Source organism: Castor canadensis, chromosome 5, assembly GCF_047511655.1.
Source record: "Castor canadensis chromosome 5, mCasCan1.hap1v2, whole genome shotgun sequence".
In the NCBI taxonomy this organism is placed as follows: domain Eukaryota; kingdom Metazoa; phylum Chordata; class Mammalia; order Rodentia; family Castoridae; genus Castor; species Castor canadensis.
In genome coordinates this window covers 170,495,985-170,515,692 of record NC_133390.1, presented here as the reverse complement: position 1 = coordinate 170,515,692, position 19,708 = coordinate 170,495,985, and the positions used below count along the sequence as shown (strand labels likewise).

Genomic DNA, 19,708 nt, shown 5'->3' with positions numbered 1-19,708 from the left:
CAAATGCAAGGCCCTGAGTTCAATCCCTGGTATTGCCAATGAGACAAAACAAACCCCAACACACTTTAATGTGCCATTGGAAAACTAATTTCTAAGCTGAGGTGTGGGGGCATATGTGCTCCCTGAAATTGCACAGGAGTAAACTGTTTTGCCCAGTGACTGCCCCACAGCTCATTTCCTCCTCAAAAATGAGAACTATTCTGCAGGGCTGTTTTTCACAAGGGGCTAATTTTGCATCAAGGCTTCTGCCCCTTTCAGCCTCACCTCACTAGCAGCTCTTCCACAGTGTAGCAGTGAGATTCACAAACCTCAAACCTAGGTCCAGCTATGCAAAATTTGTCTTTTAAGCCTGGTTTGGTTTTTTTTTTGTTTTTTTCATATTGTGGCACTGAGGATGGAACCCAGAGACTTGCTCATGGAAGGAATCCTTAGCTAGCCCAAGCCTGTTTCTTTATCAACAAAATGGGAGAAACAGTACCTGCCTTGTGGGCATGCAGAACTGAATCAGATGCTGCTCAGCATTGCCGATGCCCGGCTGTGGTCAGTGCTCAGTAGTGACAGCTGCTGAAGAGAATGAGGAAGAAGTCCTCCCTCCATACTGAGCCCCTCTACCAGCACAGAGAAACCATGCATCCCAAGTGTTTGTGATGATGTCCAGCTAGTGGACGGAGTGCGGCAAACTATACCACTGGTTTCTTCCCCTCTCCCAATCAGACCTTGTCTGGCGTGTTTATTACATGAAAGCTAATGAGCAAGAAAGGAGCCGTGGCTAACTATTAGGATATAGCTACAGACACCACCCCCAACTTTTTTTTTTTTTTAAATACACAAGTGACAGACTTTTCAAGAATTTCTTTACAAGTGGAGAAAAGGTGAATGAAATTGAGACAACTTCCCACAAGGAAGGGATTTAAGGCCGCTCCGTGGACTTCAGGCTTTCATGGCTACTTCTTCCTCTTGTACCTAATGAGAAAATCATCAGGATAAAGACCAAAAAGAGGCAGAACAGCTCCCTTTGTTTTTGTGTGGTGCTGGGGATGGGACCCCAGGCCTCACACATGCTGGGCAACCACTCTGCCACGAAGCCAGAACGGACCCTTTTCCAAGAAAGCAGCCTTCTCCAGCCCCCAGGTACAACCCCGGCCTTCCCAAGCTGCAACGTCACCTGGACTTAGATTTAAAGTTCCCTCCTCTTCTCTGGTGGGGCAGACCCAACTTCTTCCTTTCTTCAAAGGAAGGACTGTGAGTGAGAGAAGAGATGTGAGACAGGCAGCTGCTGGACACGTAGACTCACCCCCACCCCGACCCTGGCACTGCTGGGATGCAGTAGCAGTGTTGAGGGCCTGGGTTCCAAGCCTACATGTTTCCACATGATACCATGCCTCCTGGAAGTCAGGCCCGCGCTTTAAAACAAGCCTTCTTGGCCTGTTGCGTGATGGTAATCCTAGTTGTCAACCAGACTCAATTAAGAGACACCTAGGAGAGCAGTGGTAAAGCCCATCTCAAGGAGTGTCCATGAGGGTAATTCCAGAAAGGGTTAACTCGGGAGGATGCGCCTTGAATGTGGGTGGCACCACCCCATAGGCTGGGAGCTTGCATGGAAAAGAAGGGGAAAGAAAAAGCCAGCAAACACAGGCATTCTGTCTCTGCTTCCTGGCTGCAGTGGTGGAGCTGCCGTGTTTGGCCATACCCTTCAAGCCATGATGGACTGAAACCTCTGAAATCATGAGCCAAAATAAATCCTCCCTCCGTTAGGATGTTTGTCAGGTGTTTAGTCACAATGGTGAAAATCTAGCACAGCCTGTGTGCACTAAAACTACGTAGGAAGTGTAGTCTCTTCCCCTCAGCCTTGGGCCAGAAACATGGCAAGGCAGCAGGTCCCCTGAGGCAAGCCAGAATCCTGTTTGGGGTTCTACAGGACTGAGCCTGAGTCATTACCCTGCCTGAGGGAAAGTAAGCAACCATCTGCACTCGAACAGGCAGGAGGGCACCACTGCAGACAGCAGAGGTTCCTTACCCCTCTCCGGATCTCACTCTGGGCTCCACAACAGGTGGTGGGGAAGAGGAGTGCAGATGGGTGCCCTTGAGGTTATGTACTATGACGCTGTAGGTAGGTGAGAATGGGGAACAGGCAAGGAGGCAAAAGATTCAGTTTCCATCAAAATGGCAAAGGCTCCAACCCTACCCGGCTCGATACTGTTTCAGGGCCTTCTTGCTCGTGTTGGTGAGTTCTTCATCAAATACAGATATCTTCCTCTGCTTCTGCTTCTTGCCTGTGCACACAGAGAACAGTTACATATGACCCCCTTTGGCCCTAGCTCCTAAGGCCCTTAAGCTCTGGGTAACAACACCAAGTTCTGTGGATGCTCGCCGTCAAAAACTGTTATCACTTCATCTGATCCTCACCAACTCCTCCAAGTAGTGGCAGTAAGGACTTGGGCTCCAATCCTAGCTCTCTTCACACTCACTTCACGGAGCCAATAAAGGGACAACTGTATGCACTGGCACATACCACTTACTCAAAACAAACGGGCTACTGTCATCATCCCTCAAATTTTCTCCTTGCCCCCAAGCACAGGTTTCAGGGAAGGCTCCCCATCCCCCTACCAGGGCCTCTCTCTGGCTCTTCCTCAGGCATGGCCCGGGCCCGCTTTGCTCTGCGGTTCCTCTTGGCCAGCCTCTCCGCAAACATCTGTGCCTTGAGGATTTCAAACTGGGACCTTTCTTCTGCCTGAGGAGAAAGAAGGGGGGAGTGGTAAATGTGGCACAAGCACTCTAACCCAGCCCCAGGTGGAGCCCAACTCCAAAGGGGAGGCAACTCACCGTCATCTCCCCCTTTTTCTTGGCATCCTTCATGAATTTCTTCCTTTTCTTCTTTCCTCTTAAGGCCAAGTCAAACTCCTGCAGAGCCTTGGAAACTGGGATGAGAAGAGAGCATGTGATTTCAGAGACCATTTTTAGTGCTCCCATTTCAAATTGGAGTAAGAGTTTGTAACTTTTATTTTTTTTATTTTTATTTATTTTTTAATTATTTTTTTATTATTCATATGTGCATACAATGCTTGGATCATTTCTTCCCCCTGCCCCCACCCCCTCCCTTACCACCTACTCCGCCCCCTCCCTCTCCTCCCCGCCCCCTCAATACCCGGCAGAAACTATTTTGCCCTTATCTCTAATTTTGTTGAAGAGAGAGTATAAGCAATAATAGGAAGGAACATGGGTTTTTGCTGGTTGAGATAAGCATAGCTATACAGGGATGTAACTCCTTTTATGAAAAGGAGCAAACCACTTCCTCTGCTGATCACCTCAGCTCACTAACTAACAAGCTTGTTTGACTATTAATTCCCTCAGTAATCCTTTTAAGGCACGCATTATCTATCAACCCCTGTCATGGAAGATGAAGACTTGCTTTACTTATACTACTCCGGTCCTTCCTCTGTGCAGTTAAAACTCTTTTTAATGTAAATATTTATACACCCTCATTTTTTTGTTCCATCAAACACAGGCAGTATTTCCGAGACTGAGGGTGCAACCTGTATAAAGGGTAATTTTGAAATCTACCAAACAAAATTATGCATACCCTCTGACCTGCAATCCCACTTTTAAGAATTTATCCTGTAAGTTAAATAAATATTTCTAATTTAAAAGGGCACATGTACAAGGTCATCACTATCACCTGTTTACAATGCAAAAACTCTCAATGTCCCTCAATGGGACAAGTTAAATTACAATCTACTCATATGACGGAAGACTACACAGCCACTTCAAAACAAAGGAGGTGGGCTGGCCAAGTGGTTCAAGTGGTACAGCGCCTGCCTGGCAAGCGTGAGGCTGAGTTCAAACCCCAGTACTGACAAAAAAATAAAATAAAAACAAAGTAGCTGTGCACATGCCTATGTAAAATGATCTGGGAGCTGGGCACCGGTGGCTCACACCTGTAATCCTAGCAACTCAGGAGCCAGAGATTATGAGGATTGCAGTTTGAAGCCAGCCCTGGCAAACAGTTCGCAAGGCCCTTCACAAAAAAGGGCTGGTGGAGTGGCCTACACCTTGTAGACTCCAGTACTGCAATAAATAAATAAATGAAATGATCTGGAGTGGTAAAACTTGGTGACAAAGGTCTGCAGAACACTGGGAATTCAAGCTGTTACCTTTTCCTGAATGTTTTTAATTGTGGCAAAACATATGTAGCAAAACTTGCCATTTTATCCAATCTGCAGAACTGAGTGGGTTAGTTAAGCTCAGGATATTGAGTACCCACCACTACCACCTGTCCACAGAGGTGGCCTTCCACCACCATCCTCCCCAGCGGCAGCTCTGCAACCACTAAGCAGTAACTGTCCCTTCCCTTAGCCCTACGTGACCTCTGTGACCTCTATCTAGGTGTTTATCCTTTTGTGCCCGCCTTATTTCACTCAGGATGTTTTCAGGTTCATCTGTGTGACGCGTTTCACACCTCATTTTGGCTGTACAAGTAAGAGATGTACACACAGAAGTAACTTTGTTCATCCATTCATCTTTGGATGGGCACTTCTGTGACTGCCTTCTGGCTATGATGACTCGTGTTTCAAGGAACACTGGCATACTAGTAGCTGCTGGAATCCCTGTTTTTAGTTCTTTTGAATATATACCTAGAAATGGAATTGGGTGGATGGTAATTCTATGTTCAGCATTTTTTTTTTTCCTTTTTGAGACAAGTCTTACTATGTAGTACAGGCTGGTCTTGAACTTGAGACCCTCCTGCCTCAGCCTCCCAAGAGCTGGGATTATAGGTGGGCCCCACTATGCCTGGTCTGACTTACTTTTTTCCTTCTTCCTCTCTTCTTTGGTCTGGAACCAGCTCCTCTCAGGTTCTTGTTCTGCCTTTTCCTTCCCCTTCTCTAAGAGCCGCTTTGCTGTGTTGATCTGTAAGGGCAGCCCAAGGATGCCTGCCATGAACCCTGCACCTGCTCATCCGTGAGCTGCAGGCAGCCACTGCTGCTAGATGAGCACTTCCAAGAATGGGACCATGGAGACCCTTGGGCTGCTCACTGAGCTGCTGGGGGTGAGGCCCTCCCCACAGCCTCACCTGGGCTTCCGATTGCTGCATCTCTTTTTCCTCTGCCTCCAGCTGCAGCACTGCATACACGTCTTTCTCCATTTTCTCAATCTTGTCCCGGAATTTGAGGATAACATCTAAAGGGAAAAGAATAAAAAGGATTTAAAAACAAGGATGAGTACTAATTCCATAGAGCTAATGAAAATAATGCAGATGTTTATTTACTGACATAGAAAAGTGGTTTTTGGTTATCAATGGCTCACATCTGTAATCGTAGCTACTTGGGAGGCCGAGATCAAGAGAATCAGGGTTCAAGGTCAACCCTAGCAAATAGACTGTGAGACCCCCATCTCAAAAATAACCAGGGCAAAGCTCTGAGTTCAAACCCCAGTCCTCTAAAAACAAACCAGTGCAGTTTTTAACATGACTTCTCCACTGAACATCCACCTGTATTCATCAGTTGTATGATGCAACCACAGACAGTCACACACACCAAAACAGATGGCTCCTGGCCATCAGTCTGCAGTTATCGAATTTTCTATGCAATGGTTCCAGACGTGTTTAAAAAAAAGAAAAAGAAAAAAAAAATCCCCCAACAGAGACAAAAAAAAAACCAAAACTCAAAACAAAAAAGAAAACCCACTAAGAACTGGGTGTGGCAGTGCACAGGTCTGTAGCTTCAGCTACTCAGAAGGCCAAGCACAGGAATTTGGGGCCACCTAGACAAAACAATCAGACCCCATCACAAAAAGAAAAAAAAAAAGTGCACCTAAGGCTTCCTGTTGCTCTGGTACTCAATTTCAAACTCCTAAGAGTGGCCCTGCCTGCCTCTCTTAAACTCTAATAATCTCCCAGCTCACCACGCCCCAGGCCTCCTGATCCTCCCTCCCCATTAGGCAGAAAGACACCCACCAATCATGGCCCCCTCTTTCTTATCACCCAGGTCTCAGCTCAATGCCAGCTGCTCAGAGGCCTGTCCAGAGTAGCTTCCCTAGAGCAGCACCTCTCCTGTAGCCCTAGGTCACATCTTTCCACACCAGAAGGCAGCTGTCTGGCTCCCTACTTCATCTCAACCCTAAACAGAAGCACTGGAACTGGGCACTCAGCAATGCCCAACAGCTAGTGGGTGAAAATGAGAAAAGAGATGCCTGTGAATGAGAAAAGCCTAAAAGGTGAGGTGCCAAGTGCTAACACTGCTGAGCTCTGACACAGAATTAGGTTTTTACTTATTAACTGATTTCCAACAATACAGAAGCCTAACGCAGAGAGATGAGACCTGCCCAGGAGACTCAGCAAGGAGGTGGCCAAGCTGGGCCTCAAGCTGGCCATGATCACAGCATGCTCTGCCCCGCCTTGCCCCTGGACACGCCTCACTAGTACGGCTGTGCCTCCTCACCCTGGGGGAGGATCCGGGCTTTCACGGGGGCCCTGGCGGTCTTCACGATCTCCTTCAGCATCTTCCGCTCCTCTTCTCCCACAAGGGAGACTGAGCGTCCAGCCCTGCCGGCACGTGCTGTGCGCCCCACCCGGTGCACATAGTGCTTCACGGTGTTGGGCATGGTGAAGTTGATCACCTGCAAGGTCAGAACTGAGCGTCAGCCATGCTGGCCGGGGGCAGGTGCCAGGCAAAAAGACTCCTAAGAACAAAGAAGACAGGACCCACTCACCGTTTTGACGCCCTCAATGTCAAGTCCACGGGCTGCCACATCTGTAGCCACAAGGATGTCAATCTGTTCATCCTTAAAGCGCCTAAAAAGAGCCACAGAGATGCTTATTTGGATACCCTGCCCCAACATGCTCCCTGGGAGCCTGAACCTGAGAGTCACCAAAGCCTCCGGGAGTCAAGCAACCTGGTGTAGGACATCACTGTGGGGACAGAATGATTTTGTACAGGAGGGAGTGTGTGCTGGGGATAGAACCCAGGGCCTTGCGCATGCCAGGCAACTGCTCTACATGGAGCCCCAGCCCCGCTGGTGGGGACAGGTTCCAAATGTCAACCTATCTGACACCCTCCCCTCATGTTGGAGGGCGAGAGTGGCAGTGCACTACCTTCAGCAGTACTTCCTGTGCAGAATCAAGTGTGGAAAGCAGAGCTGGGCTATAGGGAAGCAGAGGCAACTGCCGTGGGTTCAAGCCACCCTGCTCTACCCCACCTCACCCCTCCACCCCGTGATACACAGAGTAGGTAAACAATATGGGGCCCTCGCCTCCAGCCACTATTCTGTGAAGTGGATGAGAAACCACATAGAAAAGGACCCTGCATGGAGCCTGACAAAGCAAAGGCTGGGCACTTTGCTGCTACCTCTGAGTCTAAATCTCACTCACTCACAGTACATACGCACTGCTCAGAGACAAATGCAGAGACAGTGTGGTGTCTTCCTGGGTCAGCAGCTCCCATACAAGATGTGCATCCTGGGGCACGAGGGCCCCCCACCCCCAACAAAGATGGAAAAACGTTCTTACTGCATCTAAGATGCAACTTCACAAGGCTCAGATTTGTTGTTTTCTTTTTTGAGACAGAATCTCACTATGTAGCCCAGGCCTCCCAAGTGCTGGGATTACAGCTGTGTACCACCACACCCAGACCAAAAAAAAATTTGAAACAGGCTTTTGCTTAGTGATCTCCTGCCTCAGCCTCCCAAGCAGTTGGGCCTACAGGTCCAGCAGCACGCACTGGGTTGGACTGAACGGTCTCAAACAGGGTGTTGTGCCATCTGCACCCCTGCTATGGCTCTAACATAACCCCCAAATACAGCTTTCCCCCTATCCAATGAGGAGAGCCCTCAGGGACCTGCAGAGGAGGGTGGAGGAGCCCCCGCCCCACCCCAAACATTACCGCAGAGCCTCCAGCCGCTGTGTCTGTGACAGGTTGCCGTGGAGCTCGCCCACCTGCAGGCCCAGGAGCCCCAGAAGGATGTGCATGCGGTGGGCCTGCTTCTTGGTCTGGGTGAACAGCATCACGTGGTCAGTGAAGGTTCTTGTCAGCAGAGCTGGCAGGGAGAAGAGTGAGTCACCACTGGCAGACAGGCCTGGCCCTTCCCTGTGGATCTCTCACCTATCCCAGGGCAAAGACAGAGAAGCCAATTCCCAAGGGTGGAAAAGATCTTCAGAGTGAAGGGAGGCTGGGAGGCAGCATTAGGGCTGGCCTCTCTGAAGGAGTCACTTAGTGGGGATGACAAGGCAGGAACAACTGCCACAGAACAACTGCGGGTGAGAAGCCAGGCAGGAGAAAGAGCAAATGTAAAGTCAAAGAGGCAGAACAAGCTTGGTGGGGTGAGAAGGCACAACCAGAAGAAGGTGGTTTGAGCCATGAACAAGGCTCCACGGCTGGGGACTCCAAGCAGGCAAAGGCCAGGTCGCAGAGTCTTGAAGGACTCACTTGGGAGTCTGGAATGGAAGCCACCACAGGAAGTTAAGCAAGGAAGTAAGAAGAGCAAATGTTCTTTTGCAAAGGAAGATCTAGGACAGCAGTTTATAGACCTGAGCATGCAGAATGAATACCAAGAGGGCCGAGCAGAGGCAAGAAGAGCACAGAAGAGGCTGCAGCAACCATCCAGGCTGCTGGACTGAAGGGCTAGAGCGGCAACTGGAAAGTGGTTGGGAGCTGGCTGGCCAGTGTGGGGTGGGGGGTGTGGAACGAGAATGGATAAAAAGCAGCGTGGCTCAGGGAAGAACAGATAGAGAAGATAAGAAGGCAAAACCCAAGTGCTTCAGTGTGAACACCCATGGGGCCAAGGGAGTCGACCACCTCCAGTCCAGTCCTGACCTGGGCGCTCACCTGCCACAATGGCTTCCCGGTCCCCTTCCCTGTTAGGCCGGATCCGTATGAACTCCTGCCGCAGGAAGGGAGCCACGTCTGTGTTGCTGTTCACAAATATCCGGACAGGGTTCTTCAAGGAGACAGAAGCCAGATCTTTCACCTGCCAAGCACAAACCAGGGATGCTTAGCTCTCTACAAGCAGGCTGGGAAGGAGGCAACAGGGCTGTCCCAGGCAGGGGTCTTCTGCAAGAGCCCTTTGAGCTCACCCTCCACTGGAAGCCCTGTACCCACCTCATCTGTCATGGTGGCTGAGAAGAGCATGGTCTGGCGGTGGTGGGAGCACATCCGAATGATTTCCTTCATCTGCTCCTCAAAGTACTCATCCAGCATCCTGGGGGCAGAGAGAGGACAGGCATGCAAATGGGGAAGTGCTTTTCTCCACACAGGGAAGGGTGTGCTGTCATTGGCTGCACACAGGATTCATGGCGATAGTGATCAAGACTTACCAAGTTATCATGGTGTCACATTTATTTTGTGTCTTACTTTGTTGAACTATTTGTAAGTACTCACACATCATGACACTTTATCCCCAAATGTTCCAACACCCATCTTCCAAGGACAATGGCCTTCCATATGGGCACAATGCCACACACACAGCCGAGACACTGAAGTGTGTGAACAAGGTCCAAAACACAGGTCACATTCAAGTTTCCCCTGCTGTCTGCAACGTGTGACTGATTGGCTGTCTTTACCAGAGTCCAGGAACTTCAATCCCTACCCAGAAGTTGCCCTTCACGTCTCTTCAGTCTCCCTCCATCTAAAAAAGTCCTTGCCTTCTTCACACTCTGCCTCCCAGGGGCTGGATTCAGATAAACCGTCATTGTATCAACATCTGCTGCACAAAGCCCAGATTCTCTGTGGCAGGAGGTGAAGGAATGGTCCAGCCCTACAGAGCCCACCATGGGTGTGCAGACAGGATTTACCTATGGGACCATGGCAGGTGTGAAGACAGCAGGAGATAAAGACGACACTAACGGTTTAAGCCTGAATAAATGGAAGGATAGGCTGTCATAGAGAAGAGGGAGGGCATCAGGAAAAACCTTGTAAAGGCCACTTGATTCTGAGATGCTTCCCTGAGAGAGCCTTACTGTGCTCTGTGCTGACCTATGACCTCTTCCCACCCACCCTACCATCAGTCCAGTTCATCCAGCTCAGTCATGGAGCAAAGAGGTGAGCACACTGGACAGGCGTGTGAGAAAGGTGGGAGGGAGAGGAGCAGCCACAGGGATGGGCTGCTGAAGCTTCTAAGCAAGGCTCCTTCCCTGCACTGCTCAAGGGTCTCCTCACTGAGCAGTGGGCACTGTTCTTGTCTCCATGTGCAACAGGAAAATGTTTTGTTGACAATCTCAGGAACATTTCCGAATCCCAGTCACAAACTCGCAGAGACCACATCTGACTCCCCTTACTTCTTACCATCATTTGCAGAAAGACAGAAAACAAGCAAGCAAGCCAGAAAACCCAGACTAAACCTGCCCAGTGTGTGTGGTGACACAGTTCATACACCAGGGGCCATAGGGAATAAGGCCAGGTTGCAGCTCCATGGCCCTGGGGACCTCAGAGCACTCTAGACCCTGCGTGAGACACACCTGTCGGCCTCGTCCAGGATGAGTACCTCAATACTGCTCAGGTGGAAGGAAGGGCAGTTGTGCAGGTGATCGATGAGCCGGCCAGGGGTGGCGATGAGGATGTCCGGTGCTGCCCGTAGAGCTGCTTCCTGAGACTTCACATCCAGGCCACCTGCAAAGAGGAGAGCCCCAGCAGGCAGTCAGTCAAACAGGCACTGGTGCTGACTAGCACCTATCACCTGCCTTGGCTCATGCTGGACACAGAGCAGACAGCTGAGAACAAGACAGACAGAGGACTGGCCCACGTGGATCATCCAACACAGCAGGAGATAAGACTTAATTGCAATTGGGTGGAGTATGAAATCAAAAAGCACTTCTGAATAGAATGATTGAACACCATTCTATCATAGCTGAGGGAAACAGCTGTGAAAAGCGATGACATCTCTGTACAGGAGGACAAAAATCAACACTGATTTCACATTGTATAAAGAGGGGAAAATGAAGGGACGTAACATAACTTTGTCATGGAAGTTCTGCCCCAAATAATGCAATTTTTAAGCGGATTCAATGAACACAAAGGCAATTCCTAACACCTGGCACCCACAGGAGGTGCACATTCACCCTTCATCCACCACGTCACATCTCTCAGGAGCTGGTGGTCTCACTCAGTCAGAAACTCACCCACAGCCAGGCAGGTGGTGATGCTGCAGAACTGGGCCAGCTGCCTGGTGACTGAGTGCACCTGGATGCCCAGCTCCCGGGTGGGAACCAGCACCAGCACCCGGGTTACTGGGGCCTGACGGGGCTTGTAGATGAGTCGCTCCAACACGGGGAGAGAGAAGGCTGCAGTTTTACCTGGAGGGAGGCAGAAGGAAGACAAGGAGAGGTTTGGTGCCTTCTGGGTTTAGCTTTCCACCTGAGCACAGAAAACCTCCAGGTCTGCTCCAAGGAACATCAAACAAACTTAGTTTTCATACACCATTTTCCTGCCTTCAAACTACGTGGCCAGTCAGGCACTGGTGGCTCACACCTGTAATCCTAGCTACTTAGGGGGATGAGATCAGGAGGATCTTGGTTTGAGGCCAGCTCAGGCAAATAGTTTATGAGACCCCCATCTCCAAAATAACCAGAGCAAAACAGACCAGAGGTGTGGCTCAAGATGTAGAGTGCCTGCCTAGCAAGCACAAAGCTCTGAGTTCAAACCCCAGTACCACCAAAAAAAATAACATTACATGTAAATATTCAAAATATGTAAGTAGTTCAGAAGTATATCTGCATATGTAGAAACTCATGAAGCTGTACACTTAGGATGTGTGGGCTTTACAGTAAGCTATACCTCACTGAAAAAGTAATAAATGAAAATCAACAAAATTAAACCCACCACAACACACAAGCAGTACTCTGGTATGCACTATGAAACAACAGGAGAGACACTTAAGACATTCCACAAGTGAGAGAGCCCCCGCAAAACCAGGCATAGAGTCTCCAGCTTTTGTATAAAGGGGGAAGGGGGGTGGCACAGGCACATCTGAGTTCAAGTCTATTTCAACCACAGGTACATTGCAAACACTCTCAGTGTCCGCTGATGCTGACATAGCAGCAGGCTAGGGAGGGGGAGCACCCCAGGTAGATGGGGTGCTTACCTCTACACCCCTTTACTCAAAGAAAGAAATGTTTTTAAAATTAAATAAGTTCACTACTACAAACCATAGTTTGTAAAACTTTGGTTTTGGCAATTGTTCAAACCTTCTCATCTCTGAGAATCCTGCTTCCGTCCATCTTTCTCTTTGGAGTAGGTTGGTATAAACAGCATAACGGAACTTTTTTTGTTGTTGTTTTTTTGTGGTGCTGGAGATGGAAGCTAGGGTCTCTTGCACGCTAGGCAAATGCTCTAGTAGCCCTTTTGTATTTTCCCTCCCACCCCCCCACCTTTGGCAGTACTGGGATTTGAACTTGAGCCATGCCCCCAGCCTATGTATCTCTTTTTTAGATTATAATCTAACTAACTTTGCCTAGGCTGACCTCAAACTTGTGATCTTCCTGCCCCTGCCTTTGGAGTAGCTGGCATTACAAGTGTGGGCCACCATGCCCAGGTCTATAAGCTGTCTATATAGTTCAAAAAGCCACGCACACTTAGCAAATTGGCCTTCTGTGAAGTCAACCCAGAGTTCTATTGGGGGTGTGAGAACCCTTCTCCCACAACCCAAGCCCCCATCCTTTCACCTGTCCCAGTGGCTGCACAGGCGCAAATGTCCTTCCCCAGCAGACCCACAGGAATGCAGGCTTTCTGGATCGGGGTGGGCTGCCTGAAGCCCATGGCTGTAATGGCCTGAAGAGAAAAGGTTTGGTCAGACTAGAGGTGGGCGGGGAAGGCCTACAGCAGGCAACACCAACAGGTTGCCAAACCAGAGACAACTCTCTTGGTCCTCCCCAGCATTTGTTCACACCGAAGACCAAGAGCACCTACGTGTGAGGCCCTGTCCTAGATGCTAAAGACACAGAAAGAAATAAAAGAAAACCGCTGCCCTCAGGAATCTTAGAGTCTGGCAGAAAGAAATAGACCTAAAGACAAATACAGGAAGATAACTGTTATAGACAAAAATGCAGTGATCAAGGAGACAAAGGAAGGCACAGAAGGGTATGGAGTGCAATTCACAGCAGGGCTGTCAGGAACGGTTCCCACTGGATCCAAGAGGGGTGAGGGTGCATCAGCAGACTTCTGGAAAATGAGACTTCCAGGCAAAGGGAACAGCAAGTGCAAAGATGCTGAGGAAGAGGATGTCTGACCTGCCCGAGGGCCTGCAAGGCCAGTGTGCCAGAGTGGAATGAGTGCTGAAAGATGTCATCAGAGAGAACAGAAAAGGCAAAATGCTGTACGTGACTTCAGTTTTTATCCTGAGTGAAGGTGGGAGCCATGGAGGGATCAAAGAAGAGGGACACAATGAAGTTTACTGAGAAGAAAGCTGAGCAGCTGAGTGGATAAGAGTTAAAGGAAACAGAGAGTAGAGTTGGGGGCCGCTACCTTCAGAAGAGGCCGGGAAAGATTCATGTCCTGGAAGGAGAGGTTTTCATCATACTGAGATGCGTCTTCAAAGAATCCTCCTGCTTCCTACAGCAGAAAGTCAGAAGACAGAGAATGAGAACTCAGTGAAGAAAACCAATGACCTTAAAAGCCCTTCCAGATGCCAAAATGAACTGTGCGTGGCCACCCTGCCCAGGCTCACCTGCCCCTTCTTCTTCCTCTTCCGCTCCTTCACTTTGAGTGTATCTATGGAGAAAAGCACCACAATGACCACAGCTCACATTGCTGACATCCACATCCACTCCACACCACCTTAAGGGCCCTACGTGGACTACCAGACCAAGCCCACACATTAGCCTACAGGGGGCTACCATGACAGCCTCTCTTCACAGATGGGGATGCTGTGCGACTGTGCAGTGAAGTGACTGGTTTCAGAGCTGACAGAAAGCACACCTGGCAGTGTGGTGCAAAGACCAGGCTCTCACACTATAATACACAAAGACACCTTAGCATGATTTCTGCCAGAAATACTTACTGAGCACACACTCATGAGTGAACCCACTGGATGTGGATCACACCAAATATGTATGAGTCACAGAGAGGTCTAGCAGCTGTGTGGGGCTACAGCTGGGGAAAGAGGAAGCTGCCTGCAAAGAAGAACATCCCAACACAACACCTGGGAAGAGAGAGGGTAAAACAGCAGGGAGATGGCAAGCACTCGTGCAGAAGAGCCTGGATTGCTACAAGTGAAGGTGCCCACTGCCCACTTCCTGTCCCATTTCCAGCAGCCAGCAGAGCGGCCACCTGCTTGCGTGAGAACTTTCTCATCAGCTGAGGAGTAGTCGGAATCAGAGTCTTCATCTGCAGAGCCTGCCTCCTCCTTCCCTTCCACATCCTCCTGTTCCTCCAGGTCGCAGGCCACCTTGGCTTCTTTCTCCTCCAACTTCCCGGCCTTGGCTTCTTTATCCTGGGAAACAAGGTCAAATACAGCAAAGATAACAACAGAATTCAGGACATTCGGAACCTAAGAGGAGTGATATTGAGTTCTATGGCCTGGACAGGAGGTGGTGTGTGAGTAAGAAGTACCCAAAGAGGAGCGCCTGCTCCTGCCATCCTCCACTTGGGCTGGAACAGAAATGTGAGGACACTTGGCTAGGGGCATATAGGGACCAGGAGAAGAGGCCCATTTCTCTCTCACCTCCGCTTTTCTTTTCTTTCGCACTTTCTCAATCTTCTCATCTAACGTAGTGACTGCCCTCTGCACAGAGAAACAAAGAGAAGGAAAAGAAATACACGTTCAAGAAAGAGACCAAGAAATGTCCCCTGGAAGACCAGGTCTCAAATGTTAATACTGCAGAGGCTGGTCTGTCCTTAAGATGAGTAAGTGAATCAATGAATCAACCTGTAGACTGTTCACAGAAAAAATAAATAAAACTTTACATCACCAAAAAACATTACAAACACATTTTAGAAGGCGTTTACTAGTTCAAACAACAGAATTATCAAGATACAAGAATTATATCTAGGGCTAGTGGAATGGCTAAAGTGGTACAGTGCCTGCCTAACAAGCAGTAGGCTCTGAGTTCAAATCCCAGTGTTGCCAAAAAAGAAAAAAAAGTCTGTCTTAATACGTACACTGAAGTTAGAAGTGAGTTCAGAAACTCACTACCCCACTTCAGGAGAAGCTGTCATGGGCATTTTATAAGAAATATTCTTCTTAATACTTCTAAATGTCACCAATAGACTAGTGACTGTTTGTTACTAGAGTCTACAATATAGGGCTAGTGGTAGAGCACCTGCCTAGCAAGCACAAGGCCCTGAGTTCAAACCCCAGTACTTATAGAGTGTGTAATAAATCTATTCTACAGCACTTTATACTGCCAGTCATAATCAGAACTGTGGCTACTTGTGACCCTCTCCCCATGCCATTAAAGCTGCACCTCACATTTTTAAAGTGCTCCAGTACCCGCTGAACAGAAGCAGGGCCAAGGGGCCTGAGGTCAAGGTTAGTCCCAGAGACACCCTGTTCAACCTCACAAACCTACAGTCTGGAACTGTCCATCACTGCAGCCTCACCTTCTTCTTGAGCTGGTTCATGACATCAGCCAGGGCCCAGCTGCCATCGTACATCCCCTCCTTCTCAGTGAAAACAAAGTCAGGGTTGAAATCAGCACTGCGGTTCTTCTGCAAGGCTTTCTGTTTCCGGCCCAGCACAATGGGCCCCTGGAAAGAGGAGAGGCAGGTGACTATGGGCTGAAGCTGAAGAACAGTAGAACAGGAAGAAGGAACAGAGGGAGCCCAGAAGAGAAGAGAAATACATAGGACTGGCGGCATGGCTCAAGTGGTAGTGCACCTACCTAGCAAGTGCAAAGCCCTGAGTTCAAATCCCAGTACAACCCTCCCTCAAGAAAAACAGAGACAAGAGCGAAGATTGTCAGGGAGCGGGTGGGTGTAGGAGAAATGGGGAGATGCTCACTAGAGGATATAAACTTTATAAGATGAATACATTCTGCACACCTAATGTCCTGTGTGGTGACTAAAGGTGACTGTAGTTAATTATGACATATTGTGGACTTGAAATTTGCTAGGAGAGATCTTAAATGTTCTCACCACAAAAGAAAATAGGTGAGGTGACCTGACTGTAGAAACCATTCCACAATATATACATTTGTCAAATCATCATGTTGTATAACTTAAGACTTATAAAATTATATTTGTCAATCCTATCTCAGTAAAGCTGGGAAAAAATCAGACACTGTTCAATACCTAACGTAGAGAAGGCCCAGTCAGGTGCGGGTGTTTATGCTGTAATCCTAGCTACTCAGAAGGCAGAGATCAGGAGGATCGTGGTTCGAAGCCAGTCTGGGCAAATAGTTCTCAAGACCCTATCTCGAAAATACCTAACACAAAAAGGGCTGGTGGAGTGGCTCAAGGTGTAGGTCCTGAGTTCAAACCTACAAAAAAAAAAAAAAAAAAAGAGGAAGGCCCTATGCTAGGCACTGAGGATGAGAATCATTAGAACATAGTCCCTACTCTCAATCTCAATGAGCTGAAAAAGAAGTGACTAATTAATAAATAATTACTATTCCTTTTTTTGGGGGGGGGTGCTAGGGTTTGAACTCAGGGCTTCCTACTTGCTAAATAGGCACTCTGCCACTTAAGCAATGCTACCAGCCCAATAATTGCTATTTCTTAGGGATGATTACTAAGTATACTTTCCTTAGTTATGTATCATACAGGTACATTCCTAAGTATACGCATGTAGATACAAATACATGTACATAGGGAACAACATTCATTCTGTTTTATAGGATGAGGTGTTGCCCTAGTCTATGATCACAAATAAAAGCCAACTGGAACTTTAAATTAGGAAAAAAATGTAGCTCAGTGGTAGAGTAATTACCTAGCATCATGAGGCTGAGTTCAATCTCCAACACCCCTGGTAAGGATACCCATGGGAAACAGACAACACAGAAAAAAAAAAAAAGAACAAGTATGCACACACATAACTGAAGTCTCTTACTTAGCCTTAGGAGATGCTATGATATCGTCACCTTAGAGCAAGGAAAGTGAGGTGGAGGGCAAGTGTCTTATCCACAATCACCTGAAATTCATTCCCAGATGTTTGGGTTCCAGTCTAAGCCCTTAACCACTATTCTAAAATGCCCTCCAGCTGACAGATAACAGGAAACTTCAGTCCTGCCTGGTGGTACCACAGGGACAACATGGGTCATTTAATAGTTTGGGATGGCAGCCAAGGTGTCGGAAAGTTTCCAGAAAAGAAACTTTTCTTTTCTTTCTTCAAGAAAGAAGTCAAGTATGGCACAGAAACCAGAGTGACTAGTAGCATCCAGAAAAAGCAGAAGGAAGAGTGTTCCAAGCAGAGGAACAGGAGAGGGAAGGCTCTGAGCAAGACAGAACACAGACTGTGCAGGACTGTGGAACCAGCGAGTCTGTCTGGGTGTCGATCATGAAGGGGAGAGCTGTCAGTCAAGAAAGTGAAAAGGACCAGATTCTGAAGGACCCCAAAGCCTTGTGAAAGCAGGCTGGAAGGTTCTGAGCAAGGGAGGCACTAATCGAACTGCACTAAGAGAAGATCACTCTGCTGTGAAGTGAAGAACACACCAGAAGGGATCACAAGAAAGAGATGGAGATGAGGTATGTGCGGACTGCAGTTGTCCAGGTGTGAGATGGCAGTGACCTGGACAATGGCGAAGTGTGGACAGAAAGAGGGCAGAAGCCAAGGAAAGATTCAAATGGTTTGCAGAGCACTGAATGGCGACAAGGATCAAGTTGTCAAAATGATCCTATGCCCTGGCTTTAGATGGGAATAGGATGGGAAGGTGAGGGAGACCAGTTCAGCTTTGTTGGAGGTGAATTTGCAGAGGCCATGGGACATCCCAATGAACGTGTCAGGCAGGCAGATGAGTAAAGAGGTAAAAGTTGAGGCTCTGAAAGACAAAGACCTTTTTCAGACCCCCGGCTTAAAGTTCGTAGGCTCCCACTTCAAGATGAAGTTCAGCAGACTGGGACCACCTTTTTCATTGCCAGGTCCGCAATATTTAACACTACCTCTGTTAGATGCGTGAGTATGAACAGATGAACAGATGGGGGGATGAACAACCATGGCTCTGAGCAGAACCCAAGCCTGACTTCATCTCTGGATCTCTACTACCGAGGGCCTGCATTAAATAGCCGGTTGTGAGCAGCAGGGCCACATGGAATGGCACTGCCAATAGTGCGGTGTGGGGAAAGCTAATGGCGAGGACACTGCGGAGGGTGTCGGGGTCCCAGGGCAGCTCTGCTCGCGGCATGCGGAGGATTCGGGTACGCGGTGTTCCCGAAGGATCTCAGGGAAGGGAAGCGGTCCAGGGAACCCCATGGGCCGGGACTCTGCCCGTGACCGTACCCCAACCCCGCCCGGCTCACACCTCCTCCTCCTCGTCTCCGGAGTCAGACTCGGGCTCCACCGGCACCTCTTCATCTTCGCCTATGGTTCCGATTAAACCGAGCTCCGCAAGCATGGTGAAGCAGCAGCCACTTCCAGAAGCGAACGCAACAAGCCGTCAGACCCGCCCTTTCCCGCCACCTCGTCGTCACTGCGCATGTGCCAGGCTCCACTTCCGCTTGAGGAACCGCCCCCCACGCTCCGCTTCCGGAGCTCCTAGAGGACGTGTGCCATGACCTGGGGCGTGGTTTCGTATGACGAAATCAAGGGGCGGGGCTTTATTTAAATATGGACATTTTTTTGTCCACGTTCTCAGAAAGTAATGTCTCTCTGGAGTGGGGGGGACGGTGAGAAGATCTAAACATGGGCTTTGATAACTTCTCTACGTGTATATATTTGTGGACAAAAAGTTGTGGCAAAAATACAAAGCAGTAGTGATTGTCCCTGGGGTAAAATTATAAGTGATTTTTTTTCTTTTTTTTTTTTTTTTTTTGGTACTGGGGTTTGAACTCAGGCTCTACACCTCGAGCCACTCCACGAGCCCTTTTTTGTGACCAGTTTTTTCGAGATAGGGTCTCGCGAACTGTTTGCCATGGCTGGATTTGAACCGTGATCCTCCTTATCTCTGCCTCCTGAGTAGCTAGGATTACAGGCATGGGCCACCAGCACCAGGATTAAGGCTTTTATTTTCTTAGATTCTTTTTTTCCCAAAATAAACAATTGCTTTTCATAAAAACGAAAAAATAAACATAAGAATAGCTAGCACTTACGTAAATTTACTATGTGCTGTGCCAATACTGATTTAATTACTTTTATGCATATTCTCTAATTTACCACAACCCCCGCCTAGAGATACCATTACTTTTTGCCGTTTTAGAAAGGGACTGACAGAAACAAGAGTATAATCCAGACAGAGGCTTCAGGCAGGACCTTAGAAAAAACTCAGAATTTGCTAGGAATTTTCCTTTCTGCCTTTGTAGAAATCTTTGGGGGAGGAGGTGGAGTAGAAGACACTACCATTTAGCCACACCTCCAGTCCACTTTGTTCTGGTTGTTTTGGAAATGGGGTGAACTATTTGCCCAGGCTGGCCTCCAGTTGTGATCCTTCAGCTCTCAGCCTCCCCAGTTGCTAAGATTACAGGCTTGAACCACTCACACCCACCTAGAAAATTTGTTTTGTTTGGCCACTTTACCAGCCCTTGTGTGCTTGTGTGCATGTGTGTGTGTGTGTGTGTGTGTGTGTGTGTGTGTGAGTGTGTGAGAGATGGCTTTTTTTCTAGATAGGGTCTCTAGATAGTTCGAACCCAGGCTGGCT

At 48.5% G+C, this 19,708-nt stretch overlaps 1 protein-coding gene and 1 non-coding gene across 2 annotated transcripts; one reads left to right on the top strand and one right to left on the bottom strand.

Moving 5' to 3' along the window:
- Positions 1-837: 837 nt before the first annotated feature.
- On the bottom strand, positions 838-18,558 carry Ddx27 (DEAD-box helicase 27). The gene is made up of 21 exons (XM_020169934.2): positions 18,377-18,558; positions 15,522-15,668; positions 14,644-14,703; positions 14,250-14,412; positions 13,648-13,691; positions 13,446-13,532; positions 12,647-12,752; positions 11,105-11,278; positions 10,445-10,595; positions 9,090-9,189; positions 8,817-8,958; positions 7,875-8,028; positions 6,706-6,787; positions 6,435-6,612; positions 5,069-5,175; positions 4,803-4,905; positions 2,824-2,918; positions 2,608-2,731; positions 2,186-2,273; positions 1,166-1,240; positions 838-963 (listed from the first exon to the last, which is right to left on the bottom strand). The coding sequence occupies exons 1-21, from the start codon at positions 18,467-18,469 to the stop codon at positions 945-947; spliced, it is 2,292 nt and encodes a 763-aa protein (XP_020025523.1). The 5' UTR covers positions 18,470-18,558; the 3' UTR covers positions 838-944.
- LOC141423783 (small Cajal body-specific RNA 14) lies at positions 5,462-5,598 on the top strand. The gene has a single exon (XR_012448591.1).
- Positions 18,559-19,708: the final 1,150 nt, after the last annotated feature.

Bases quoted from the DNA above. Each gene is read 5' to 3' on its own strand.
- Ddx27 (XM_020169934.2), bottom strand. From the start codon at position 18,469: ATGCTTGCGGAGCTCGGTTTAATCGGAACCATAGGCGAAGATGAAGAG. The intron at 13,692-14,249 runs GTGGCCGCTCTG...TTTTCTCCATAG, and splicing joins GAAAGTTCTCACGCAAGCAG to ATACACTCAAAGTGAAGGAG. The intron at 9,190-10,444 runs GTGTGTCTCACG...CTCTGCCCCCAG, and splicing joins ATCCTGGACGAGGCCGACAG to GATGCTGGATGAGTACTTTG.